General features: G+C 49.2%; 2 protein-coding genes across 2 annotated transcripts; both read left to right on the top strand.

Annotated features, from left to right (window-relative positions):
* Positions 1 to 12,868: 12,868 nt before the first annotated feature.
* On the top strand, positions 12,869 to 16,318 carry LOC123067364 (receptor like protein 27-like; the record flags this gene model as incomplete). The annotated part of the gene is made up of 2 exons (XM_044490189.1): positions 12,869 to 13,523; positions 14,265 to 16,318. Coding segments are annotated over 2 exons (2,547 nt in total), but the record flags the coding sequence as incomplete, so codon positions are not given.
* Positions 16,319 to 19,119: 2,801 nt separating this feature from the next.
* LOC123068851 (receptor-like protein 6) lies at positions 19,120 to 20,296 on the top strand. The gene has a single exon (XM_044491534.1). It carries the CDS (start codon positions 19,132 to 19,134, stop codon positions 19,942 to 19,944), a length of 813 nt encoding a protein of 270 aa, XP_044347469.1. The 5' UTR covers positions 19,120 to 19,131; the 3' UTR covers positions 19,945 to 20,296.
* Positions 20,297 to 27,540: the final 7,244 nt, after the last annotated feature.

The following is a 27,540-nucleotide window of genomic DNA, read 5'->3' as shown; positions in this document are numbered from 1 at the left end:
CATATAATCATGCCCACGGATACTTGAGGTGACAATGGAGTATCTACGTGACATTAGGGTTTTGGTTGATTTGTGTCTTAAGGTGTTATTCTAGTATGAACTCTATGATAGATCGAACGGAAAGAATAGCTTCATGTTATTTTACTACGGACTCTTGAATAGATCGAGTAGAAAGGATAACTTTGAGGTGGTTTCGAACCCTACCATAATCTCTTCGTTTGTTCTCCGCTATTAGTGACTTTGGAGTGACTCTTTGTTGCATGTTGAGGGATAGTTATATGATCCAGTTATGTTATTATTGTTGAAAGAACTTGCACTAGTGAAAATATGAACCTCGGGCCTTGTTTCCTAGCATTGCAATACCGTTTGTGCTCACTTTTATCATTAGTTACCTTGTTGTTTTTATATTTTCAGATTATAAAAACCTATATCTACCATCCATATTGCACTTGTATCACCATCTCTTCGCCGAACTAGTGCACCTATACAATTTGCCATTGTATTGGGTGTGTTGGGGACACAAGAGACTCTTTGTTATTTGGTTGCAGGGTTCTTTGAGAGAGACCATCTTCATCCTACGCCTCCCACGGATTGATAAACCTTAGGTCATCCACTTGAGGGAAATTTGCTACTGTCTTACAAACCTCTGCACTTGGAGGCCCAACTATGTCTACAATAAGAAGGTTGTGTAGTAGACATCAAGCTCTTTTCTGGCGCCGTTGCCGGGGAGGTGAGTGCTTGAAGGTATATCTTTAGATCTTGCAATAGAATCTTTTTTTCTTGTTTTATCACTAGTTTATTCTACAAAAGAAAACTACAAAACAAATGGAATTGAGTTTGCCTCATACGCTTCATCTTTTTAATATCTTTCGTGAGTATGATGAAAAGGAAAATTGTGCTCAAGTGCTAGAAGAAGAAGTCTATCAAATGTTTGGTATTACATCTTTGAATGATGAGCATGATTGCAATGTTGTTAGTATAAACTCTTTGAATATCCATAGTACTAATGATGATTGCACTAGTCATGATGAAAATATCTCTTATAAGCATGTCGATTTTTGTGGAGTGTATTGGGTTTGCAAGTACGCACCAAATAGGGAAGATAGATATTGCAAGAGGCATAAGCATTTAGAAACTAAAGGGTTGCAACAAAGGCTAGATAAGAGTGCTGAAAATTTAAGATATCTTTACCGTACTTGTGAACTTTGCAACGAACATGGTCCTTTAGATCTCCGATGCAAATTGTTTCATGATCGAATCGTGTCCAAAAATTGTGATGACTTGATTTCCCTTGCACATCATAATCAACTTAGTTTGCTTTTGGGTTATGAAGAATTGAAACGTGCAACTAGGCATATTCCAGAATTTAACCTTAAGAATTTTCTTGATATTAATCTAGAGGAGATTTATTTGTATTGTGCGGTGAATTGCATTGAAAATCCTTATATTGCCAATTACGTAAAGAAAAAAAAAAGCAAATAGAAGATGAAGAGAATACTAATGAAAGGGAAGAGACTTCCCAAAATCCTCCTATTATTTCTTATTGAACCAATCTCATTAATAAGGAGCTCAGAGAAGAAGGTTGAACCCACACATAATGTGAAGAAGAAAAAGGAAAAACGTAGAAGCAAAGGTAAAAAGGTATCCCTCCCCAATGATGTTGCTCCTACTACTCATTGTGATGATGATAATTGCTATACTATTGGTGCTACCCAATGATGACAGTGATTATGTTTATGATATGAAAAGGCCCAAGCTTGGGGAAGCTATGTTTGATGAGGATGAAATATTCGAGAATATATTTGCTGCAATTAATGTTTGTCCCAAGCTTTGGGATGCTATGTTTAATGAAGATGATATTTTTAGCATCCCAAGTTTTGATATGCAAAGTTGTTATGATGATAGAGTGCGTCTTACCTATGATGATTATATTGATGAAAGTGGGTTTGGAAGAGTGTCAACTTTAGGAAGTAATGATTCCACTATTTTGGAGGATGTTGAATCTTATGATATTTATGGAAGTGGATTTGAAAGAGTGTCAACTTTATTTAGTGATGATTCCACTATCTTGGAAGAGGTTTCAATTGATTATGATGAGAACAAAGTTGCTACTTATGATGATTATTGTGATGAAACTTATGCTATAAAAAGTAGTGATGATTATATTTATAAAACTTGTCATGATTATGATTACCGTTTTTCTGAACATTACTCTTTTAATATAGAAACAATTTATAGTATTCGAGTCTCTTATGATACTCCCACTATTCCTAATGAGAAGAATTTTGCTTATGTGGAGAGTAATAAAATTTCTATGCTTGTAGATCATGAAAAGAATGCTTTAGGTGATGGTTATATTGTTGAATTCATTCATGATGCTACTGAAAATTATTATGAGGGAGGAACATATGCTTGTAGGAATTGCAATAATATCAAGTTTCCTCTCTATGTGTTGAAAATCTTGAAGCTATGCTTGTTTTACCTTCCTATGCTAATTGATTATTGTTCCCATAAGTTGTTTGCTCACAAAATCCCTATGCATAGGAAGTGGGTTAGGCTTAAATGTGCTAGTCATATGCTTCATGATGCTCCCGTTATGTTTCAATTCTTATCTTTTATGTGAGCATCATTGTCATCATCATGCCTAGCTAGAAAGGCATTAAAGAAAAGTGCTTGTTGGGAGACAACCCAATATTTACCTTTACTATTTTTGTGTGTTCACATGATTATTCTACTGTAGTAATCATGTTTTATAGCTTTTGTTTCAATAAAGTGCCAAGTAAGACCTTTAGGATATCTTACGGTGATAGTTGTGTTGATCCTGCTGAAAATCAAAAACTTTTGCATCCAGTAAATTATTTTTGATAATTCACAGAAACGTGCTTTTTATCTGATTCTTTTTGATCTGGACTGGTACACAAATTTCTCAGGTTCTCCTAATTTGGTAGAAGTTTTGGAGTTCCAGAAGTATACGTTTGATACAAATTACTACAGACTATTCTGTTTTTGACAGATTCTGTTTTCTATGTGTTGTTTGCTTATTTTGATGAATCTATGAGTAGTATCGGAGGGTATGAACCATAGAAAAGTTGGAATACAGTAGATATTACACCAATATGAATTTTGAATGAGTTCACAACAGTACCTAAGTGGTGTTTTATTTTCCTGTACTAACGGAGCTTATGAGTTTTCTGTTGAGTTTTGTGTTGTGAAGTTTTCAAGTTTTGGGTAAAGATTCAATGGACTATGGAATAAGGAGTGGCAAGAGCCTAAGTTTGGGGATGCCCAAGGCACCCCAAGGTAATATTCAAGGAAAACCAAGAGCCTAAGCTTGGGGATGCCCCGGATGGCATCCCCTCTTTCGTCTTCGTTCATCGGTAACTTTACTTGGAGCTATATTTTTATTCACCACATGATATGTGTTTTGCTTGGAGCATCATGTTGTTTTATTTTGTTTTTCTTGCTGTTTGAATAAAATACCAAGATCTGAAATTCTTAAATGAGAGAGAGTCTTCACATAGTTACATAATTATTTAACTACTCATTGATCTTCACTCATATCTTTTTGGAGTAGTTTGTCATTTACTCGTGTGCTTCACTTATATCCTATGAGTAAATGGTTGAATGAGTTGAATGTCATAAATCTGAAATTATATATGTTTCATTTGCTTATCCCATGGGGAGTAATGACTTCACATCTAAGAAGTAGAGGTTGTACATTTATTGAAGGTTAGCAAGCATTGTATTGGTCATTTGAACAATTCATGAAAGAATATTAAAGGAAGAGAGATTTCACATATAAATATACTATCTTAGACATCTTCTATGATTGTGAGCCCCATTAATTATTTTCAAACCTGAGCAAATTAGTTGAAGTTGGAACAAGGAAGACAACGTAATGAGTTATGCTTGGGTGTATTTGTATAGAAGTTATATTGTTATAGATCCTCCAACATGTGGTGCTTGCTTTTTAGAATCCTTTGCTAGCCAAAATATCTGTACTAAGCGGGAATACTGCTTGTGCATCCAAATTCCTTGAACCAAGTTTCTTCCATGAGTGTCCACCATACCTACCTATATGCGGTATTTACCTGCCGTTCCAAGTAAATTTGCATGTGCCAAACTCTAAACCTTCAAATAATAATCTGTTTTGTAAGCCCGAATCACTCATGTAGCGACTAGGGGCTGTCAGTATCTTCCATGCTAGGTGGGTTATTCTCAAGATGAGTGGACTCCGCTCATCATTCACGAGAAAAATGGCTGGTAACTGGGATGCCCAGTCCCATGATCAAAAGATCAAAATCAAATCAAAAATAATTGCAAACAAAACTCCCCCAGGATTGATGTTAGTTGGAGGCACCCGTTGTTTCGGGCAAGCCATGGATTGATGATTGTTGGTGGAGGGGGAGTAAAAACTTTACCATTCTATTTGGGAACCGCCTATAATGTATGTAGTATGGAAGATATTGGGAACTCTTGGTTGTTATGTTGACAATGAAAGCATACCTCTCAAAATTATTTTCATCTCTATTTCAAAATCGAGCTCTAGCACCTCTGCAAATCCCTGCTTCCCTCTGCGAAGGGACTATCTTTTAATTTTATGCAAGAGTCAGTAGTATTCCTTCTCATTCCTACCTACTCTTTAGTTGGCAAGCATCGTTTGTTGGGGAAAGATCTAAGCATATATGGCCATGCAAATATATTTGATCATGAATTATTATTGTTGACAAATATCTATATGATAAGTGAGTTGGGAGGCGAAACACTAAGCCCCTATCTTTCTCTGTGTTCGATGGATGCTATTTCTTATAAGAATATACTTTGAGTGGTAGCAATCATGGAAGACTATATGATGGTTGAGTATGTGGAGTTTGCTAAATCAAAGCTCTGACATAGACCCTTCTTGAAAATAAGATGAATTGTAATTGTTTGATGACTGAGAATGAAGTTTGCTAGTTTTCAAGAAAGTTTATGGTCTATGCTTTAACATGTGAATAGCTTGTTACTTGATCTTGAGAAGTTTTATGAGATGAGCTACTATTATGACATATATTCATGCTAGAAAAGGTGATTGAAATTATCATTGATCAAACTTGTGCACCTACTAGCATTCACACTTCATAAATTCTTTCTTCTATCATTTACCTACTCGAGGACGAGCAGGAATTAAGCTTGGGGATGCTGATACGTCTCCAACGTATCTATAATTTATGAAGCATTCATGTTATTATATTATCTGTTTTGGATGTTTATGGGCTTTATTACACACTTTTATATTATTTTGGGGACTAACCTATTAACCGGAGGCCCAACCCATATTGTTGTTTTCTTGCCTATTTCCGTGTTTCTAAGAAAAGGAATATCAAATGGAGTCCAAACGGAATGAAACCTTCGGGAAAGTTATTTTTGGAACGGAAGCAATCCAGGGGACTTGGAGTGCGCGTAAGGGAGGCTTCGAGGTGGCCACAAGGCAGGGAGGCGCGCCCACCTCCCCTGGGCGCGCCCCCACCCTCGTGGGCCCCTCGTGGCTCCCCCGACCGACTTCTTTCGCCTATATAAGTCCATATACCCTAAAACCTTCGGGGAGCACAATAGATCGGGAGTTCTGCCACCACAAGCCTCTGTAGCCACCAAAAACCTCTCGAGAGCCCGTTCCGGCACCCTGCCGGAGGGGGGATCCCTCACTGGTGGCCATCTTCATCATCCCGACGCTCTCCATGACAAGGAGGGAGTAGTTCACCCTCAGGGCTGAGGGTATGTACCAGTAGTTGTGTGTTTGATCTCTCTCTCTCTCTCTCTCTCTCTCTCTCTCGTGTTCTTGAGGTGGTACGATCTTGATGTATCGCAAGCTTTGCTATTATAGTTGGATCTTATGATGTTTCTCCCCATCTACTCTCTTGTGATGAATTGAGTTTTCCTCTTGAAGTTATCTTATCGGATTGAGTCTATAAGGATTTGAGAACGCTTGATGTATGTCTTGCTGTGCTTATCTGGGGTGACAATGGGATATTCACGTGATCTACTTGATGTATGTTTTGGTGATCAACTTGCGGGTTCAATGAATCTATGCATAGGGGTTGGCACACGTTTTCGTCTTGACTCTCCGGTAGAAACTTTGAGGCACTCTTTGAAGTACTTTGTGTTGGTTGAATAGATGAATCTGTGATTGTGTGATGCATATCGTATAATCATGCCCACGGATACTTGAGGTGACAATGGAGTATCTAGGTGACATTAGGGGTTTGGTTGATTTGTGTCTTAAGGTGTTATTCTAGTATGAACTCTATGATAGATCGAACGGAAAGAATAGCTTCGTGTTATTTTACTATGGACTCTTGAATAGATCGAGCAGAAAGGATAACTTTGAGGTGGTTTCATACCCTACCATAATCTCTTCGTTTGTTCTCCGCTATTAGTGACTTTGGAGTGACTCTTTATTGCATGTTGAGGGATAGTTATATGATCCAGTTATGTTATTATTGTTTAGAGAACTTGCACTCGTGAAAGTATGAACCCTAGGCCTTGTTTCCTAGCATTGCAATACCGTTTGTGCTCACTTTTATCATTAGTTACCTTGCTGTTTTTATATTTTCAGATTATAAAAACCTATATCTACCATCCATATTGCACTTGTATCACCATCTCTTCACCGAACTAGTGCACCTATACAATTTGCCATTGTATTGGGTGTGTTGGGGACACAAGAGACTCTTTGTTATTTGGTTGCAGGGTTCTTTGAGAGAGACCATCTTCATCCTACGCCTCCCACGGATTGATAAACCTTAGGTCATCCACTTGAGGAAAATTTGCTAATGTCCTACAAACCTCTGCACTTGGAGGCCCAACATCGTCTACAAGAAGAAGGTTGTGTAGTAGACATCAACCACCCGACTCCTCCCGTGTCGCCCCTGCGCGGTGACCGGGAGGAACCCTAGCGCCACCGCGTCCTCGTCCCTCCCCTGACCTCTCCTCCTCCCCGCCGCCGGGCAAAGCCCGGTCGGCGGCGGCGGGATCTCTTCTCCCATGGCTCACTGGATCTGGCGCGGGTGGATCGCGGCGGTGGTTGGTGGCGCGCCAACGCGGGCTTGGGGGCGATGGCAGTTTCTCCTGGTGTGCGTGGGAGTCCGCTTGGGGCACGTGGCGGCGGCCCTCGGCAAGCGGTGGCGAGCGCTAGGCTCTTGGTGGCGCTTCGGCTTGTGCAGGTGATGGCGGTCCCTTTGCGCGGTCGGCGGCTCCGTATCTGACCGGACGGCGTGGGGGATGGCAGCGGCCCGGCGTGGCCGGCGATCTGAATGCGGTGGTGCCGGCTGCTCGCTGATTTGCCGGTGCTCCATGGTTCTTCCTGGTGGTGCTGGTGGTGACGGCGGCCCGTGCATGAGAGTTGGATCCCTTCGAACTGATATGGGTGAAAACTTGCCTTCGGTGTTTGCTAAGGCCGGCGGTGGCGGCGCTATCTGCGTCGTTCCCTTCTGGAAGGCATCGCCGTGGAGAAGTTCATGGCCACTCTGTGCTACCTCTGGGGAAACCCTAGATCGGATGATCGGATGACAGCGGCGCTCTGGTGTCGTTCCTTCCTTGGGGGCGTCATTCTTGGAGGTACACACGTGATCGAGGGACCAGAGGACGGATTCTTTGGTGGAGCGGCGCTTCATCCTACACACTGATGGCGACGGATCTTGACGGCGTGGCGCAGTGCAGATTTGGAGTTTGCTGTGGGAGGATGGACTTGCGCAGGAGGACGACGATGTCGGGCGTCGTGGTGGTGTCGATGGCAGAGAGACCTGACACAGTACATGCAACAATACATCTCTGAAGAATGCAGCAGGTTGCTGCGGCGGCCTCATACCCGGCAGGCGTCCTGGTTGAGGAATGCGCCGGATTGGTAGGTGCCCCATACCCGGCAGGCGTCCTGATTGGGATCTCAGGTCTTAGATGTTTAGGTTTGGTTGCGATGTCTGTTTGGTATTAGGCCCAGACTATCTGCGCCCCTTCATCAATTGGATAGGTGTAGCAACAGTTGTTGCTTAGACGGTGGCTTTAGTCTTGCTGTTGTATGGCTTTGTAAGGTCTTGTGAGAATAATTAATAAAGTGGCCGTATGCATCGCCCAGATGCAAAGGCCGGGGGTCATCCTCCCTTTTTTAAGAAAAAAAAAATCTCGTCCGTTGTTGATTCATCCCCGTATTATGGTGCATCGACCATGCTGGCCCTCAGCCCTCGACAAGGCCGGAAAATTACTCTACCACGACCCCGTTTCAGTCTGCTATATCCGTACAAGGGCGTCGAGCGCCAACCACGGCATTCCAGGAGTAAGAGCATCTCCAGCCGTTGGCCCCCCAGGAGGCGCCTGAAATCGCCCCCTGGGGGCGAGCCGGCGCAAAAAAACAGCCTGGGGGCGAGTTAGTCCCCAGTCGCCGGCCTCAAGGCCGCCCCCAGGCGCGTCTAATTGTTTTAAAAAAGAAAAGTTTGGCGACGTTCGGTTAAACATGGCTAAATTCAACCAAACTTCGGTGAGTTCATACATATTTAAAATATTTTACAGAAAATAAAAAAAAACGCTACTAGGCCCGTCGCCCTTGCTGCTCCTCACCGCCCGCCGCCCTTGAAGCTCTACATGCCGAGGCGCCTGTAGAACTGCGTGTAGTCGCCGCCGCCACCGCCGCCGTCGTCATCGTTGTCGTCGCCTCCTCCGCGGCCGTCGTCCCAGCTGCACCCCTCCCCAGGTTGGCGCGGCGGGTTGGACGGTCCGGGGGCGTCCTCGTCCTCGTTGCTGTCGAGGATCACCATGCCGTGTTCATCCTCAGGCCCATGCCTGCGGGCGGCTATCTCCTCCAGGGCTCGGTGCTGCCGGACAATCTCGTCGCGGAGGTAGTCGTCCCGCGCCCACTTTAAGGCCTCCTCGTCGGAGAAGCCGCGCCGGGCTATGGCCTCGTACTCCGCGGGGAGGCCGGGCTCCGCCTTCGCCTAACGAGGACGAGGCGTCCAAAGGTGGGGGAGGAGTCGGCGATGCGGACTCCGGAGCTGCGGGTGCGGTGGCTGACCGGCGTGTCCTGGGGCTCCGGCTTGACGGGGCGGAGGCAGGGAGAGCCGGTCGAGCGGCCGGACGAGGAGGAGGACGCCCCCGGGTCCATGTGCCTCAGCGTCCACGAGCTCCCACGCCGGCGGGAGAAGGACGGTGGAACGGGGTACTCCAGCCCGGCGTGTTGCCGCCCTCGATGTACTTGAGGACGGACTCCAGCGTGCGGCCGGGCTCGCCCCATCATCGGTGGCGGCCTTCGGAGTTGAGCCTCCCGGAGGGCACGACGCCGTTGGTGGCCTCGAGCTGCTCGGCGTCACGGCGACGGAAGTAGGGCTCCCACAGCGGGCTGTCGGGGACGTACCGTGGACCTTCCCTCGCCGCCTGCGGCAGAGAGGCGCGGATACGCGCAATCTCCGCACGCCGCGCCGCCCCGGTGGGCGGTGGTGGCACCGGGACCCCGCCAGCGCTGATCCTCCACGCCCCGGGCACCCGCATGTCCGGCGGGACCGGGTACTCGGCCTCAAAAAGGAGCCGAGCCTCGTCCTCGTGAAAGTGGTGGCGGCCGATGCCGTTCGCCGCCGCACCATCGCCCGGGAAACGCTCGGCCATGGTTGAACTTGAGACGGCGAGAGGAGAGGGAGGAACGGGGGAGGAACGGGCGTCGGCGATGGAGTGTATGTGCGTCACCGGCGCGCTGGGGGCGGCTTATATAGGCAGAGGCGCCGCGCATACGCGTGGCCGCCGTGTGTATGCATGGCGGGCGAGGGACGCGCGTCGTCCGGTCTTCACTGCGTCGCCCGTGAGGCATCAATGGAGGAAGCTGACCGGCGCGGCAGCTTTGGCATTGATTCGCCGCGGGAACCGAGGCGATGAGGACGACGAAGCGGCGAGAAGAGCCGAGTCACTTCCAAGGAGGGCCCGCCGGTTTTCACGCCAAAAACGTTTCGGCCGGCGCCCCCAAGCGCCCCCCAGCGCGCCGGGTTCGGCCTGGATCCGCCGGCGTCAATTTCGGTCCAAACCGGCGAAAAATGGGCCTTTGAGGACGCGACTGGGCAGTTTTTTCGGCGCCGGTACAAAAAAATCGCCTGGGAAGGCCGTTCTGGGGACACGGCTGAAGATGCTCTAACACTCGACGTGCTGAGCCGGCCCAGTTTACAACAGCAGAACCGCGTGGCTGGCGTCTTCGCCTCTAGAGTCCAGACCGTGCCGGGGGTCGTTGCTTTGGCGCAAGACCACCTGAGGTCGCTGCGTCCATTATTTACTCCTGTGTAAAGAGTACTCCCTCCGTTCCATAATGTAAAATATTTTTTGACACTAGTGTAGTTATGAGGCACGAACGGAACAGTTTTTCTCCGCCTTGCAGTTTAGCCATCCCATTCTTGTTTCTAAATAGCATAATAACATCCGCTCAAGCACAACTGCTAAGTACTAGAGTAATTTTTTTGGGACGAACTGTTCAGTCAAATTAAATCTGCTCAATCAAACGGCTAGGTTATGGCTTTTGTACCCTGATTAGAGAACTATGGAGCGAAGAAGCGTTGTTCATTTTCATCCCCGGATTCTTATTGACACCTCACTATTCCAAGCATTAGAATACACATCGAAATAATATGCTCAGAGTTAATATAGCTTGAAAGGCACGTTCAATTAAGGATCTGCCTCTCTCGAGCAAATTGACACACACACAGAGACCAATGATCTTGGAGAGCAAGGGCGGCCTCCAAATTTTCAGTCTCCAAATCAGCAATGTCTAATGTTGGCTCGCTCAACTTGTATACCCTAAAACTCAGACACACTATCTATAGTAACCTAATCAACTTCAGCTCACAAAGAGAGCTTCCTAATCGAACTAACAATGTAGCTCTCCTGTTGTAGATTCCTGCCGAAGGAGACACGCTATGGCACTACCCCAGCTTGCAACGGGCCTACGGGCAACTGGACCTTGACTCATGAGAGGTAGCAGCAAGTCGTTCTTTAATTTGAACTTTGAATTAAGTCTCATGAGTCAAGTCTCTGTAAGGCAACGAAAAACGCAGCTACCAACACGGCAACAATAATGGCGCTGCAGCAATTGCACAGGAAATGACGTTGGCCACATAATGGCGCTGCACACGCTTTCATCTTGATGAACCTGTAATGCTGGGAACGAGGGCAATTTACTGTTGATGTTTCTACATCTTTTATTTATAACCCTGAGCACCAGCTTGAGGTTGTAAAGCAGACTCGTAGTAGAAAGATGAGGTACAGGCGCTCACAGCTTCACTTCATCCTGCTATTGCTCGCATACTACTGCCCCACCCACATCGCTGCCAACGGCAATGGAACCACAGTCCAGTGCCTCCCTGGTCAGGCTTCGTCTCTACTCCAGCTCAAGCACTCCTTCCACAACCCAAACCTCTCGTCTTGGCAGCATGGCACGGATTGTTGCCACTGGGAGGGTGTTGGCTGCGACATGGCCTCCAGTCAGGTGATCACTTTGGACCTCAGTTATCGTGACCTACAGAGCACCAGAGGTCTCAGCCCAGCACTATTCAACCTCACCTCTCTTAGAAACCTAAGCCTAGCATCCCAACTCAGCCTGTAAGTGGATGCGGGCCGTCCGCGGCACCCATGTCCAAGCCCGCAAAAATCGCGTCCGTGGACACCCGCGTCTAATCGCCGAAATTATGTGGGACTTACGGGCTTGCCCACGGAACCCACGTTGATCCCACGTCTGCCAACGCTATGCTAAAAAATCACGCGACCATGAGATTGACTCGACCTTGCGGACTGAGCGCGGCAAGCAGCAGCCAGAGCGCCGCAGCTAGGTCCGGCCCAAACCATCCTACCTCACTGCCTTCGTTTCCGCCATCCATGCCGCCGGGCCCGTGTGACCCTGCTGTTGCTTCCGCAGTCGCCTCCCTCCTCATCATCTTCACCCACCACATCACCTCCCTGCTACCATTAGCTGCCGCTTGTACCTCATCGAGAATTCAAGACCTTCGGGCGACCTGAGCACTCGCCGGCAATCGTGGTGGCACAACAACAACCAGCTGTGGTGGGCGCTGTGAATATCCAATCCCTCCGCACAAGCACTGCTACGGCTGCCGCACGCAGCTCGAGCTGATGGCTGATGCTGCCATTCGCGGGAGGATCATCAGTGCCCGCAAAAAGGCATCAGGAAGCCAACTACAATGTCGTATCAGTTTTCTGTTGCTATGATGATCGCGGCACTGTTACTACTGTATAAGCAATTTCTTGTCAGATTTTGGACCTTCGATTGATTTGAGTCACCGCTGAGTGCAAGACAATGTGATTGGATTTCGGTTGCTACTTTCTTCTAACTGCTGTTTTCCTGGGAGCCAGCTATAGTCGAGTTTGAAGTATTGCGTAACCAATCAATGGCTTACTGTTGCATCAGTGCTTATAAGAATTTAACTTTAGTGGGCATCCCACTAAACCCACTTATTCCGCATAAAAACATGTGAGCTTTGGCGGGCCTCCCACATAACGTATGCGGCAACTGTGGGGCGGACGCGGGACTCCCGCGTACAGTCCCACTTGCACCCTGAATCCCAACCGTCGGGTTTGAGAGGCTTAGCGAGCTCATCTCCATTGATTTGCGTCATATAAACCTTGTTGGTCAAATCCCTATTGGCATTGCTCACCTCAAGAAATTGCAGAAACTCGATTTCTCCTACAATACTGAACTTTATTTCGGTGAACCAAGTTTTCAGATGGTTGTAGGAAATCTGAGCAATCTGAGGGAGCTCTATCTTGATGCAGTGAAAATCTCTCGCGATGGAGAAACTTGGTCTAACTCTTTAGCAAACTCTGTTCCTCGATTGCAATTCCTTAGTTTGTATGACTGGTCTACCAGGTCAGATACACTTCCTTCTCAAGACTCCAGTCCCTCCAGAAGATCAGACTTTCACAAAATAGTATCTCCGGCGAGGTTCCTGAGTTCCTTGCTGCCTTCTCTTCCTTGAGTACCCTTGATCTATCTGATAATGAATTTGAAGGGCAGTTTCCCACAAAGATATTCCACCTAAAAAAGTTAAGGTCAATTGACTTGTCTTTGAACACTAGGCTTTTCGGGCACCTACCAAATTTCCCAGTTCAAAATAGTTTGGAGTTACTTGATCTTACGGACACCAACTTCACTGCATCAATACCAGACTCTTTTGTCAACCTCAAGTTCTTGAGATCCTTGGCGCTCAGCATGAGAGAACTTGCCGATGGCACTATCCCTTTAACATTCAAGCTTCCTAGCTTACAGTTCCTGTCACTCCATGGGTCAGGCTCGGAGAAGCCAAATTTCTCTTGGATCGGCAATCTTGAGCGTTTAAGATACTTGGACCTGGAACACTACAACTTGTCCAGTCCAATAACTTCTTGGGTTGGCAACCTTACAAGTTTGACAAGTTTGTTGCTTCGAGATTGCAGCTTATATGGGAGGATACCCATCTGGATCGGCAACTTAACAAATCTTTCTAGGCTATATCTTACCAGCAATAACCTCCAAGGTGAGATCCTAAATTCCTGGGTTTTTTTTTCCTGATGTACCTACAATGAGAACTTTGTTCGTGGGAGATTTTTTTCTAATGAAAGGGAATTGAACCTGGTTTTATAAATGAAAAGTTATATAGTCTAGCCATAAAAGAAAAGGGTTCCCGCAAAAAAAGCATAAAGGAAAAGGGAACTGACATATTGCTGATTCGGACTAAATGCTCAACAATAATAAGGAAAAGTGTTAAAGAAACGCCAGCATCCTAGTCTTGTACTCCCTCCGTTCGGAATTACTTGTCTCGGAAATGGATGTATCTAGAACTAAAATACGTCTAGATACATCCATTTTCGCGACAAGTAATTCCGAACAGAGGGAGTACATCCTAGAAGATCGATCATAAGAGAAATCATATGAGCTGCTAACTTGCCAATGCACAACCTTTTGATATGTTAAATATCTGCTCCGCCACTCGCCATAGACTTGGTGCTGCACATTTCTTCCGTGCTCTTTCTTTAATAGATCCCAAGATTCAATTGTGATGCATCACAGAATTAGGATCATCAGGATAAACAGGCTGAAAACAAGCCTTGTTCCTTTCTTTCATAAAGCCCGTAAAATTTCTGGCTTAATATATTAAAAGTATTATCCATTCAGTGCCATGTTATTTTTTTCGCATGCAATTCTATTTCGATTTAGAAGAATATATCTGTAAATTACTACCCTTTGAGTTTGACCGGTTTTATCTCTATATGTGCAGGTGACATTCCAAAATGTTTGTTCAATCATCCAAAGTTGGGAGAACTGAACTTAGGATCAAATCAACTTTCTGGTCATCTTGTGGATGTTTCTGCACCTCGATCTTCACCTTTATATTACATTGTGTTAAGTTATAATCAGCTAAGTGGCCACATACCCAAATCATTCTTTCAGTTGACAAAACTAGAAGATATTCTGCTTGAATCGAATAAACTGGAGGGCGCTGTGGAGCTTAGCCTTCTTTCAGGACTGAAATATCTAGAACTGTTGAGCCTTTCTGACAACATGCTATCAGTAACAGATGGAGAATATCCATTTCCTTCCCTGCCAAACATGCAAAACCTATACCTTGTGTCTTGCAACCTTGCAAAAATACCAAGTATGTTGAGGCATCAATATGAGATGGATGATGTTGACCTTTCAAACAATAATATAGATGGAGTTATACCATGTTGGTTGTGGGAGAATGGGGAGAACAGTATCCGGTTCAACCTTTCACACAACATGTTCACTAGCCTGGAGAAGTGTACACTACTTAATCCTACCATGAGGAGTTTGGGTTTTCTTGATCTTAGTTCCAATAGACTTGAAGGGAATTTACCAATACCACTCATATCCAGTACATTCGGTGGAGTTTTGTTAGATTATTCCAATAACAGCTTCTCTTCAATTACACCAGCCGTGGATATGCATATCAACAACTCCATCAAGCTAGATTTGTCCAAGAATAAACTAAATGGTGATATACCAACTTCAATTTGTGGTGGAAACTATGAAATCCTAGACTTGTCATACAACAACCTTACTGGCCCGATTCCAGCCTGCCTAATTCAACATGGCAATATGAAAGTATTGAAGATGAGAAAGAACCAATTACATGGGATACTTCCTGAAAATATTGGAGAAGGTTGTATGCTTCAGACAATAGATTTGAACAGCAACCTAATTGAAGGGAAAATACCCAGATCACTCTCTAACTGCAGAAGCTTAGAGGTCTTTGACATAGGTAACAATCATATTGTTGATTCTTTCCCGACCTGGTTGGGCTCCATTTCCAATCTTCGAGTTCTCATCTTGAGATCCAACCAATTCTATGGTTCAATTGGGAGTCTTACAAAAGGTGTTGCTGCAAGAAAAATTTTCTCAGGAATGCAAATTGTTGATTTGGACTCAAATAACTTCTCTGGGAGCTTGAGCTCAAAATGGTTTGACATGCTACAAACAATGATGGCAAACTCTAGTGGTGAGGGTAATGCTCTGGCCTTTGATAGTAGTTTTCTTGGGGATCAATACTACCAAGAAATTCTCACATTTAAAGGGATTGAACTTACATTTACCAAGATCCTGACCACTTTCAAGATGATCGATTTCTCAAACAACGCTTTTGATGGTCCCATCCCAGCCTCTGTTGGAAAGCTTATTGTTCTTCATGGTCTGAACATGTCACATAACGCCTTCACCGGAAGAATCCCATCAAAGCTTGGTGACTTGGCACAACTCGAGTCACTGGACCTCTCCCAGAACAAGCTCTCAGGGGTGATTCCACGGGATCTAACCAGCCTAACATATCTCGCGGTGCTGAATCTCTCCTACAACAGTTTGACCGGAATGATACCAGAAGGGCAGCAGTTCTCGTCATTTACCAACAGTTCATTCCAAGGCAATGAAGGACTGTGTGGAAGGCCACTTTCCAAACAGTGCAACAGTTCAGTTACGGGAACTCTCAACTCATCGGTGTCTTCACAAGACAGTGTTGGAACCATAGTGTTGTTTGTGTTTGTGGGATCCGGCTTCGGAGTTGGCTTTGCGGCGGCAGTTGTGTTGTCAGTGGTTTGGCAGGCTAAACGTTGGAACTGCAATTGTTTCCCCGTTCCACCAGTGACCATGATATGACTCGGGGTGTGCCAGTGTGTTTGTGTATCACGTATTCATATGAGCTTGTACGAACCTACTTGTATAAGGTTAATGCACCTTTTCATATAAGACTTGTAAAGTAAGGGAACAAAATCATAGTACGAGCTTGTACGAACCTGCTTCTTAAGGTTAATCAAGACAGAGTCTGTGGTAAACCTTGATCCCCATGTCTTTTGCGGCCAAAGTGTGGTCAACTGAGGACACCTGAAAATGGTAATAAATGAGTGCAATTAGAATTACAGTTCCTAGTGCCAATCCTGTATTTCTCGCGCCATTTTTTGGGAAAAATAAATGAGAGATGTGTATATTTTGCTCCCACCATGAGGATGGAGCCGTCGCCCAGGCACATTCCATCGAACACATGGAAGGCGACGACGAACCCCATGGCATCCCCGGTGACCCCTGAGTGAAAACTGATAACTGTCTAGCAACTTGGGTGGCCTCCCTGCTCCGGCTTGCCGCGTTTCATGGGTCTCATCTCTCCGGCAAGTGATGATGCTCCGACTTGGTGCATGAGCTGCTGCAGCCACCTGCGGACACCGGCGCTGCGGCGCGACGCGCGCGTGGGACAGGCAGACGCCCACCGTGCTCGCCACGAGGATCGATGGCCGGGAGGGACCGCACCCCCTCTGCTCCGTCGCCTCGTAGGTTCGATTAGTTGGAGATGTCACGAAATATGTGGGATAAGATTCGCATAATTCGACTTAACCAAGCTGGGCCGGCCAATCTTACCATGTTTCCTTTCTGTAACGGAAAAAAGAAATAGCACACCCTGTTTCCTTTATGTAACGGAAAAAAGAAAGAGCACCCCCCCCCCCCCCCCCAGAGGCACAGAGTTACTTCGCGTGGATGTGCCTCTCAGAAATAAAAAAAAGGGGTGGGTCGTGCTTCCGGCTTGTTTTTTTTTCCGGTTTTTTATGAAAAAAAAGTTCATCCAAACTAATTTCGAAGATCTCGATACGAGAAATCCAACAGTGAAAACGGTTCACGATTTAAACACACGATTTAAGAGATAAAATATTTTGAATAAACGAATATACAAAGAAAAAGGAAAACTCCAATGTTGTGAGAAGCGGTCCGAAAGTTTAGAGTGACATTTGCAAAGGCAAATCCTATGTGTATTTTGCAAACGGATTCCTACAGCCAACCAAGCTGGGCCCGCCCATCTCACCCTGTTTCTTTTCTGTAACGGAAAAAAAGAAAGAGCACACCCTGTTTCCTTTCTGTAAGGGAAAGGAAGAAAGAGCACATCCCGCAGGGATCGAACTAAAGATATCCATCCACTTCGAGCTGAACGCCATTAACCATCACGCCACTTTGCCCAACGTGATTACTAACATCCTTTTATTTCTTTTCTTAGTTCAATGTTCCTTTTCCTTTTTTTTCCTTTTTTGGTTTATGTTTTTTTTCCTTCGTCCTGGCTCAATAATTTCTATTGTAATTCATGAACTTTTTCTTCAAATCGGTAAACTTTTTTTCTAATTCGATGAACTTTTTTTCAAAGTCAACAAACTTTTTCAATTAGATGAACTTTTTTCATATTTGTATTTTTTTTGAAAAACCATGAACATTTTTTTTCAATTTCAATGAACTGTTTTCAAAATCGATAACCAAAAATAATAATATTTTTTCTCTTTTTCCACAAGGATGTAAACCAAACCAACGGCTTGAGAGATTGAGCATAGCCACAGCCGAATGTATGTACCACAACCACAAAAGAAATTCCACTGAAAAGGCAGTCAGACACGGTACAGCGACAATACCTGATTTGCCGAATCGGTCTATGAAAGCAACTATATTTCAAAGGTAGTGATCGTTTGCACTACTAAATGGCATCCTTAGAAATGCAAATACTAAATGGCATTCTGTAGCGAAATGAGACCAGTTATCTTGCAGAGCATGTTCCCTCGGAGTACAATACAGCGACAATTCCACCTTCTTCTTCTGTGGTGATGGAAAATCAAGTACAATACAGTTTCTAAACACAAACTGGCATGCTGTGCCATTGTACACCATCGAGGAAGCATCAAGCCAGTAGCGAAATGACTCCAGCTAAACAGCCAGCACCTCCACGTCCTCCTACTCCTGCTACTGAGCAGCTTTGCCGGCCACCGTCTTCCTCACGAGACCAGTTATCTTGCAGAGCACTAAATTGAAACAGAAACCTTTAATATTCTTCTTCCTTCGGTCCCCAAATCAGCTATAATTAGTGTGTGCAGCCTTTCCCAATGTTCCTTGTCTGAACTAATATCCCATAAAACTCAGGCTCCATATCTAGTAATCTAATCAACTCCAGCCCCTATTTTACAAGCAAACAGTAACCTGCGAATTTTCAGAACATGTACGTTCCCAAGGTATTTCTCCGAGTAAAACAGAAAGATTAAATTCTCCATTTAGTCTTCAAATCAGCTATAACTAACAGTATGTCTAGCCTTTCCTAATGTTGGCTCAACTTATATACCCCTGAAACTCAGACAGTCAGACTCTCTTTCTAGTAATAATCTAATCAACTCCAGCTCTTGAGGAGAGATTCCTAATCAAATTAAAAACGTAGCTCTCCTGCTGTAGATTCTTGCCACTGGAGACACGTTGCACACTACAGTACAGTGACAACAATAACTACAGTAGCTTGCAACGGGCCTACATGCAAGTAGACCTTGACTCATGAAAGGTAACAAACCGTTCCGTAACCTTTGAATCAGTCAGCAACCAGTCGTGTGCACATCAACAGCACTGCCGTATTGCACAGGAAATAACATTGGCCACATGATGGCTCTACACATGCTTTCGTCTTGGACAAACAACAGTGGCATTTAACATAAACTTGTACTGCTAGCTAGGAACGAGCAAAATGCACTGCTGAAATTCCCACTTGTATTGTTCTACCCTGTATTATATATTGCCTCTGAGAACTAGCTTGAAGTTGTAAAGCCTGACAAGCAAGCAGTAGAAAGATGAGCTCCAGGCACCCACAGCTTCACCTCATCCTGCTACTGCTTGCATACTACTGCTCCACCCACACCGCTGCCAGTGGTGGCAATGGAACCACAATCCAGTGCCTCCCTGATCAGGCTTCATCTCTACTCCAGATGAAGCGCTCCTTCTTCCACAACCCCAACCTCTCGTCATGGCAGCATGGCACAGACTGTTGCCACTGGGAGGGTGTTGGCTGCGACAGGGCCTCTGGTCAGGTGATCACTTTGGACCTCAGTGATCGTAACCTGCGGAGCACCAGTGGTCTCAGCCCAGCACTATTCAACCTCACCTCCCTCACAAATCTCAGCCTCTCTGGTAACGACTTTGGCCTGACCAGCCTTCCTAGTTTTGGGTTTGAGCGGCTGATCGAGCTCGTCAGTCTCAATTTGTCTGATGCGTGTTTTGCTGGTCAGATAGCCATTGGAATTTCCCACCTCAAGAATTTGCGTTCGCTTGATCTTTCCTATAATACTGATTTGTATCTTCAAGACCCAAGTTTCCAAACCCTCGTAGCAAACCTGAGCAATCTGAGAGAGCTTTATCTTGATAGAGTGAGCATCTTAAGTGGCGAAGCAAATTGGTCCGTTGCTTTAGCAGACTCTGTTCCGCTACTACAGAATATTAGTTTGTCTACGTGTGAACTAAGTAGTCCGATCCACCATTCATTCTCCCAACTCCGTTTTCTAACAACGATCAACCTCGCAGATAATGAAATTTCTGGTCAGGTTCCTGGGTTCTTTGCAAAATTCTCTTTCTTACCGAAAAAGGGTTTCCCCCCGCTTTATAAATAAAGCACCAACACTTACATCCAAGTAACCGATACAAACGCACGCCACACAACCCAAGGCAAGAAACAAGAATGCCGGGCACCGACACACAACTTCAACGACTACCACAAGATGAGAGATCATCCGGGAAGAAGTGCAACGGACCACGCCGGACCGAGGGTTCCAAGACGATGCCTCCAAGAAGGGCACGACCACGGACCGTCGCCATCGTCCGATCCAAAGATCAGGTTTTCACCCGGAACACGACGGGAGGAGTGAGAGCACCACGACGGAGCCTACAGGGAGGAACACGACATCCGCGGACGCCGCCACCGTCGACCCGTGTACGGACAGGTAAGTGATGAACCCCGGTGCTCCACCCTTCCACTGCATCCCCGGTCGGCTAACCACCTGCAACCATGCCACCCAAGCGGCCGTGGTTGCACGCCCGCATCCGAGTCGCGCAGTCCGCCTACGACCGACGTGACTCCCACCGCCAGGGCCGCCGCCCCGCCACCGGACCACCTCGAAAAGCCCCAAAGGTCACGTCTTGGACAAGATCCATGAGCCCAACCACCTCAGAACCGCCGGCGACCACAGCCTCAAGGGGAACCGAGCCCAGATGGCCGGGGGAAGGGGGAGGAGGAGGAGCCCCCGAGGCCGAATGCCCAGATCCGCAAGAGAGCGCCGGCCACCGCCCGCTGCCGAGGAGGAGGGCGCACGGAACCGCCGAGCTGCATCCATGAGAGGCCACCGGGGAGGCCTTCCCGCGCCGAGCGCCGCCGTCCAGCCGCAGGGGCCCGGCTGGACAAGGGCCGCCCACCTCCACCGCTGCCGCGCCGCCCCGCCACCTGAGATCCACGGCGAGAAGGGCCGCCCGCGACCCGGTCGCCCGTGACCCGCAGCGCCAGACGAGGCGCTGAGGCGCTGCTGCGAAGCAGCCGCCGCCGCCACCACCCGCCGGCCTGCACCACCACCATGCCGCCTGTCGCCCGACGCCACGCCGCCGTTGCTGGCCTACTCCAGAGCGCCGCCGCACCGCTACGCCCGGCACGAGCGCAGCATCCCCACCGGCGAGATCCGGCCCGCGCCGCACCCCCCCCCCCCGCGCAAGGAGACGAGATGGCCCCGCCGCCGCCGGCGACGACCGGGCTTCGCCCGCTCGTGCCCCTTGGCGGCGGCGAGGGAGGAGAGAGAGAAGGGGAGGGTGGCGGCGGCGGCGGTAGGGTTGCCCCCCGGACGCCCGCGGGAGCGTCGCGGGAGGGGAGGGGAGGGGATAATATGAGGCCTTGCCCTTGGGTATAATATGTTTGAAGGGAAATTTCCCACAAAGATTTTCCAGCTAGAAAATCTGATGTATCTTGATGTGTCTTACAACAGTCTTATGGCGCGCCTACCAGATTTCTCATTGGGAAATAATTTGGAATGTTTAGATCTGAGGAATACAGAACTTTTGGGCGGCATACCAGACTCTTTTGTCCATCTCAAGTCCTTAAAATTCTTGGGCCTTAGCAGCATAGGATCTCCCGAGCAGCACACTACTTCCATAGCTAACCTTACGTCCCTAAATGGACTGTGGCTCTCTGGGTTAGGAATAGAGAAGCCAATGCTCTCTTGGATTGTCAGACTTGAGAACCTGACAGATTTGACACTAGAAGACTATTATTTCTCTGGGCCGATTCCCTGGTGGATCAAAAACTGTACGAATCTGATGAGCTTAGAGCTCAGTAGTTGCAGTTTATCTGGGGCAATACCTACATGGATTGGGAACTTGACCAAGCTTTCATATTTGGACTTATCAGATAATATGCTGAGCGGTAAGACAACCCCCTTACCCCAGCATATCACATCATTATTACGTTACTTTTTGGGTATTTAGTGCCATTTGATTACTGTTTTTTATCTGCATGCCAGGCAAAATTCCAAATCTTGGTCAAATGAAGTTGACCAATCTTTCATATTTGGACTTATCAAATAATAGGCTGAGCCGTAAGACAACCCACCCTTCCCTGGCATATCACATCATTATTACGTTCTTTTGGGGGTATTTGGTGTCCTTTGATTACCGTTTTCTATATGAATGCCAGGCAAAATTCCAAATCTTGGTCAAATGAAGTTGACCAAGCTTTCACATTTGGACTTATCACATAATATGCTGAGTGGTAAGACTGTTAGACCTTTCAGCCTGAGCATTGATAGTTGTGGATGACACTAGGAGAGTTGGGACAATTTTCGTTGGTTTATTTCTCACACAATGCCATGCCAACCTGAGGGGTTGGGGATACATATTTATAGGCTGCTAGCCAGCCAAGGCATATGCTAAGATGCTGCTAAGATGCCAGTCTAAGATGCTAGTCTAAGATGCTAGTCTAAGATGCTAACTGACAGTCCTTGATGGTCAAGAATAGAACTCTATCCTAACAGCCAGTCCTTGATGGTCCAGGACTTTATCCTCCTAACTGCCACAAGGACCATGTGCTGCAGCCCCACAAGGACCCTAGTACGCAGACTTATCCATCATTCTCCCCCTAAGTCTTGTACGTCGTCTTGTGGGAGAGTTGAATCATCCCAATCCTGGAGCAAAGTTCGAGGAACTTGACCCTCCCAAGGGGCTTGGTGAGCAGGTCTGCGAGCTGATCCTTGGTGTTGATGTAGCTCGCCTCGATGCTCCCTTCTTCCACACAGCTACGGATGAAGTGATACCTCAGTCGGATGTGCTTGCTCCGTTCGTGGAACGCGGGGTTCTTTGCCAGGGCCAGGGCGGACTTGCTGTCCACCAGGAGCTGCACCGTTCTTGTGTCTTGAACGAGAAGATCACCAAGCAGTCGAGCAAGCCAGAGCGCCTGAGTACAGGCGGTGGAGGCCGCTATATACTCAGCCTCACAGCTGGACAGGGCCACCACCTGCTGCTTGACTGATTGCCAGCTCACGAGACACTTGCCGAGGAAGAGGAGGATCCCGCTCGTGCTCTTGCTGGTGTCGATGTCGCCGGCGTGGTCGCTGTCGCTGTACCCGATGAAGTGTGCCGCCCCAGGGCACCTAGGGTAATGGAGGCCGTGGTCGAGGGTCCCTGCTATGTAGCGGACGATCCTCTTCACTGCCTGCTGGTGTTCCGACGTTGGTCGCTCCATGAACCGACTGACATAGCCGACGGAGAATGCCAAGTCCGGCCGTGTGTGAGTGAGGTAGCGAAGGCTCCCCACAAGGCGTCGGTACTTGCGTAGCATCCACTTCCTCCGTCGTGCTGTCGCGACTTAGTTTCAGCCTCTCCTCCATCGGAGTGAGAGCTGGATGGCAGTCGGTGAGCCCAGCTAGCTCAATGATGCGCTTGGCGTAGGCGGACTGTCGAAGCGCGATCCCGGAGTGGTCCTGGTGCACCTCAATCCCTAGATAGAAGGAGAGGAGCCCTAGGTCATTCATCTGGAACGTGGCCTTCATGTCTTCCTTGAACGCCGCCACCTCTGCATCTTTGGTGCCGGTGATCACCAGGTCGTCAACGTAGACGCCCACCAGCAGGGCATTTCCTCCACTCCCCCGTCGGTAGACGGCAGCCTCATGCGGGCTCTGCTCGAAACCCATCTTCTTCAGCGTGGAGTCCAGCTTGGCGTTCCACGCCCTGGGTGCCTGCCGCAGGCCATAGAGAGCCTTGCGCAGGCGGATCACCTTGCCCTCCTGGCCGGGAATCGTAAACCCCGGTGGCTGATGCACGTAGACTTCCTCCTTCAAGTCGCCGTTGAGGAATGCCGACTTAACGTCCATGTGGTGGACACGCCAGCCCTCCTAGGCAGCCAGCGCAAGGAGAAGTCGCACGGACTCCATCCGTGCCACGGGAGCGAAAGCGTCGTCGAAGTCGACTCCTTCCTGCTGCAAGAAGCCTCGGGCCACCAAACGAGCCTTGTGCTTGATGATGGCGCCCGCTCCATCCCTCTTCAGCTTGAACACCCACTTAAGGGTGATTGCGCGGTGACCTCGAGGGAGATCAGCAAGCTCCCAGGTGCGGTTTTGCTCGATCGCATCCATCTCCAACTTCATCGCGGCGCGCCATGCCACGTCTCTCTCGGCCTCTGCAAAGGACCGTGGTTCGCCGTCTTCACACACGAGCTGTAGCTGCGCCTCCAGGTCACGTGGCACCAGTCCTGGCACCGGCTGGTCGCCGAGCACATTATCCATCGTACGGTACCGCAGCGGTTCGCCTCCATACCATGCGTCGACCCGCTCCTCGTCGTGAGTGAGCGGGGAAGCGAACTTCATCGGGTTGTGCTCTGCGTGAGCTGGTGCTGATGAAGACGAGCCCGGAGTGGCGACCGCCGGGGCTGGAGTATGCGGCGTCGCCGGTTGTGGTGTCGTCGGTGTAGCAGGCGCCGGAGTCGATGTAGTTTTGGGGGCCGGGGTAGACGTGCCCGGTGAAGAGGAGCTGCTTGCTCCCCCAGCTTCCTTGAAGTGAGCGTACTCGACAATGAAGTCGTCATACGTCGGCGTCGAGCCGTCGTCCACCGCCTTGTCCCATTGCCATCCTCGCCCTTCGTTGAACACGACGTCTCGCGCTGTGCGCACACGTTGTGTCTTTGGGTCGAGGATGCGGTAGGCCTTTGAGCCCTCCGCGTAGCCGATGAAGACTCCCGGAGTGCTCCTGTCGTCGAGCTTACCGGTGTGGCCGAGCTCCTTGGCGAACGCAAGGCAGCCAAAGACCCGCAAATGAGAGACCGCCGGCTTCCGCCCATGCCAGGCCTCGTACGGAGTTCTGCCGTCGAGTGCCTTAGTAGGAGAGCGGTTGAGGATGTAGACGGCCGTTAGCACCACCTCTCCCCAGAAGACAGCCGGCATCCCTCTCTGCTTGAGGAGAGCCCGAGCCATCCCCACAACCGTCTGGTTGCGCCGCTCGACAACGCCGTTTTGCTGCGGGCTGTACGGCACGGAGTAGTGGCGCTGGATGCCCTCATCGGCGCAGTACGACGCGAATTCAGCCGCCGTGAACTCGCCGCCGTTGTCAGTGCGCAACACGCACAATTTGCGGCCGCTCTCCGCCTCCACACCAACCTGCGCGCGCCTGATGGCGTCCGCCGCTTCTCCCTTACTGCCGAGGATCATCACCCACATGTAGCGGGAGAGATCGTCGACGAGCAGCAGGAAGTAGCGTCGACCTCCTGGTGTGGCTGGCGTCACCAGGCCGCACAGGTCTCCGTGCACGAGCTCCAGCTTCTCCTTAGCCTGAAAACTCGCCTGTTGGGGAAAGGGGAGTCGTCTCTGCTTTGTCAGTACGCAGATGTCGCAGAACTGCTCCACATGGTCGAGGCATGGCAGGCCTCGCACCATCTCCTTGGCACTTAGACGCTTCAGGGCCTCAAAGTGAAGGTGCCCAAAGCGCTCATGCCACTACCACGCCTCGTCGTCTCGACGGACAGCGAGACAGACCGGTTGTGCCACCTGCACATCAAGGACGTAGAGTCGATTTTCACCTCTGGGCACCTTGGCGAGAAGGCGACGCTGGCGATCCCAGATGCGTAGGACCCCATGCTCAATCAGCACGCGTGAGCCGTTCTCATCCAGCTGTCCCAAGCTGATGATGGAATTCCTTAGCGCGGGGATGTAGTAGACACTGGTGAGCAGTCGGTGCTCTCCCATCTTGGTGGTGAAGATGACGGAGCCGACGCCCTTTATCTCCACAGCGGAGGCATCCCGGAACTTGACGGAGCCTCGCACATCGGAGTCGAGCTCGGCGAAGAATTCCCTTCGACCGGTCATGTGGTGGGTGGCACCGGTGTCGAGGCACCACCCCGTAGCCTTGTCCTTCCCGGAGCCATCGCCGAGAAGAGCGTGTGCTTTTGGCTCATCGAGGTGGATGAAAGCCTTTGCGACTAGAGTCGCCGAGGGTAGCTCAATGCTTGCATGCGCCATGAACAGAGCCGTCTCCTCCTCCTTCGCCTGTGTGACGTGAGCCTGGCCTTGTCGTGGTTGCCGACACTCATTGGCCCAATGGCCAAACCGGCCACAGTTGTGGCAACTGTTGTCTTGTGCCGGCCTGGGCTTGCCAGCGGCGCCGTCCTTGGCGCCTCCGCGGGCGTCACCTTCGGCACGTCCTTGTGCCCTGCCCGGGGGCCTCTTCGCGCCTTACGCTGCTTGCCACGCTTGCGGCCGCCCGTCGAGGAGGAAGGCTCCCCCTTCTTCCTGTCACCAAGGCTGGGATCCCACTGCTCCCGAGTTAGGAGCAGCTTCCCGCCGGTGGTGACGGGCCCCGAGGGGGGTTGTGGCTCGTCGGTGTCGACGACCTTGAGTCGACCTATCGCCTCCTCGATCGTCATCGTGGAGAGGTCCAGCAACGACTCGATCGAGCGAGCCATCTGCTTGTACTTCTCGGGAATGCACCGAAAAAGCTTCTCGACAGCTCTCTCCTTGGTGTAGGTGGCATCGCCAAACTTCACCATCTTCTGCAGCAGAGTGTTGAGACGGAGAGCAAAGTCATCAACGTCCTCACCTGGCTTGAAGCCCAGGTTCTCCCACTCCTTACGAAGTGCCTGCAGGGTGGACTTGCGGGCACGGTCGCTGCCGATGCGTGCTGCGGCGATGGCGTCCCAAGCCTCCTTGGCAGTCCGCTTGTTGAAAAGCGAGAACTGCATCTCGGGCGGGACTGCGGCGATGAGGGCGTCCAGTGCCCGTCGATCCTCTAGGTGGTCGACGTTGCTGTCCTGGACTGCCTCCCACATGCGCCGCACCTGGAGCCTGACCTTCATGATCCCGGCCCACTCGACGTAGTTGGTTTTAGTGAGGGTAGGCCACCCAACACTGGAACCAACATCCCTGACCACAGTCCGGACCTCGTAGAGGCCGCGGTCCTGGTCGTTGCAGCCGCCGTCGCGGTGCGCGCCTCCACCTGGAGCGCGGGCGTGCTCGGCTGCCCACTGCGCCGTCCGCTCCTGCGCCACTTTGGCGCGATCTGCGTCGGCGCCGTCGTCCGCAGGCGCGGAGCTGCTGGAGCTGCCGGGGCTGCCGCGGAGTGCCTTGGCATCCGCCGTAGCCTCACGGGCTGCTTCTGCTGCTGCTGCTGCTGCTTCTACCTCCGCCCTGGCTGCTTCTACCTCCGCTCTGGCTGCTGCCAGCTCCGCTGCAGCCAGCCTCGACACTCTTGCCGCCGCAGCAGCCGCTGCTACAGCCGCTAGCTCACGCTCCTCTGCCACGGCGCGCTCGGCCTCTTGCCGGCGCCGCATGCTCGAGGTAGCCGTGTGCTGAGAGCGACCTGCAGACATGGCTCGCTGCAGGGGGGCTGTTGCGTGAAGAGGAGGCTGATGAAGACGAGCTGCTGCTCGACAGTCCGGAGGGAGGAAGGTAACCAGAGGCAGACGGAGCAGCTGCTGCTACCGACTTGGGCTGCTCATAGGAAATGCTCAGGGTGCAGGTTAACCTGGCTCTGATACCACTTGTTAGACCTTTCAGCCTGAGCATTGATAGTTGTGGATGACACTAGGAGAGTTGGGACAATTTTCGTTGGTTTATTTCTCACACAATGCCATGCCAACCTGAGGGGTTGGGGATACATATTTATAGGCTGCTAGCCAGCCAAGGCATATGCTAAGATGCTGCTAAGATGCCAGTCTAAGATGCTAGTCTAAGATGCTAGTCTAAGAT

Source organism: Triticum aestivum, chromosome 3B, assembly GCF_018294505.1.
Source record: "Triticum aestivum cultivar Chinese Spring chromosome 3B, IWGSC CS RefSeq v2.1, whole genome shotgun sequence".
NCBI classification, from domain to species: Eukaryota; Viridiplantae; Streptophyta; class Magnoliopsida; order Poales; family Poaceae; genus Triticum; species Triticum aestivum.
This window is presented reverse-complemented; position numbering and strand designations above follow the sequence as displayed.